The sequence below is a fragment of the Vollenhovia emeryi genome, unplaced genomic scaffold (assembly GCF_000949405.1).
Source record: "Vollenhovia emeryi isolate VEMERY1.0 unplaced genomic scaffold, V.emery_V1.0 DF948043.1, whole genome shotgun sequence".
Classification (NCBI taxonomy): domain Eukaryota; kingdom Metazoa; phylum Arthropoda; class Insecta; order Hymenoptera; family Formicidae; genus Vollenhovia; species Vollenhovia emeryi.
Window position 1 is genome coordinate 1 of NW_011958323.1, and position 1,556 is coordinate 1,556.

General features: G+C 58.3%; 1 protein-coding gene across 1 annotated transcript; it reads left to right on the forward strand.

The window, feature by feature from the left end:
* Positions 1 to 690: 690 nt before the first annotated feature.
* LOC105557218 lies at positions 691 to 1,426 on the forward strand (the record flags this gene model as incomplete). Its single annotated transcript, XM_012004410.1, has 1 exon — positions 691 to 1,426. A coding segment is annotated over exon 1 (736 nt), but the record flags the coding sequence as incomplete, so codon positions are not given.
* Between the last annotated feature and the right edge of the window lie 130 nt (positions 1,427 to 1,556).

The following is a 1,556-nucleotide window of genomic DNA, read 5'->3' on the forward strand; positions in this document are numbered from 1 at the left end:
TCAAGGGCGCACCCAGGTCAGTGCACTACTTGTGCCGGCGTAGTCATCCCTGCAGACGCGCATTCCGCGCAGTCATATCGGCGGACTACTTCGTGCCGGCGTAGTCATCCCGGTGGGCGCGCATCCCGCGCAGTCATCCCGGCGGACTACTTGGTTCCGGCGTAGTTATCCCGGCGGACGCGCATCCCGCGCAGTCATCCCGGCGGACTATTTCGCCCGGGCGCAGTCATCCCGGCGGGCGCGCTTTCCGCGTAGCCATCCCGGTGGACATCTTCGCGCTTACGCAAGCATCCCTGCGGACGCGCGCTGCGCAGCCATTTCGACGCACGTGACCGGCCAACGGGTCCATACCGTTTACGCGGGACCATACCGCAGAGCAAGGAGACCAGACTTACGGGACGCGTACGCACTCACCCTTGAGTACACGCATGCAGACGCAGGGCCCTGAGGTTCAACTAGGCAGCGCAGCCAGCGAGACCGCCGTCCGTCGGAACGCGGGTCAGCGCCCATAACCTCCGCCCGCCGACATCTCAGGTTCGAGCAGCATCACCTCCTGCAGGGGACGACGCCCCTTCGAGAACTTCGAGACCGTCGAGGCACATGCTGTGCCTTTCCTTGGTATTTCTCCTTTGCTTCTTTTCTTTTTTCGCATTTCTCCTCGGTTCGCGGTCCGCGCCCCAGAGTTTAATTATGCCTAACGAAGACGCGCGCGTAGAAGCGTACCGAGTGCCGAAAATCCCGCCCTTCTGGCGGCAGGCCCCGGAGGCATGGTTCGTTCAAATCGAAGCATCCTTTCGATCCGCGGGTATCACGGTAGATCGTACTAAGGCCGATTGCCTACTTACCGGAATCGACGCCGAGACGATCACGCATGTCCTAGACTTAGTAACGGCGGACCCACCGCCGGATAACCTGTATAAACAGCTCAAAGACCGGATTCTCGCGACATTTGCGGTCTCACCGGAGGCCCGCTTACGGCAATTGTTAAAGGGTCAGGTGCTGGGGGACCGGAAGCCCTCACACTTATTGAGTCAGATGAATCAGCTCAACGGCGGGCAATGCAGCCCTGCCGTAATCAAATCTCTCTTCCTCGAGTTGTTACCCGACGCGCATAAGACCATTTTGGTCGCAATGAACGAGTCTGACCCCCAAAAATTAGCAGAAACCGCGGACAAACTTGCGGACATTAGTAGTCCTAGTACCGCAGTCGCCGTTATCGCACCAAATAAAGAATCCAAGGGTGCTCGTCCTAAAGCCCCTTTGAGCACTGACGAGCGGATCAGTAGGCTCACTAAGCAGATCCAGTCTTTGAGCACCGCGTTCGCCAAAATGCGACGCGAACGGTCCTCCTCCCGCAAGCGTAGTGATAAGCGTGGTGATGAGGCAGATAAGCCCGATACTAAGGCAGGCTACTGCTTCATTCACCGTAAGTACGGGAAAAAGGCCACGTCGTGTCGCAAGCCCTGTTCTTGGAAAGAAGACGCGACGGAAAACTAACTCGCTCTCCCCGCGAGGAGACGGTCGGGGATTTGGGGCATAAACAAAACCGTCTACAT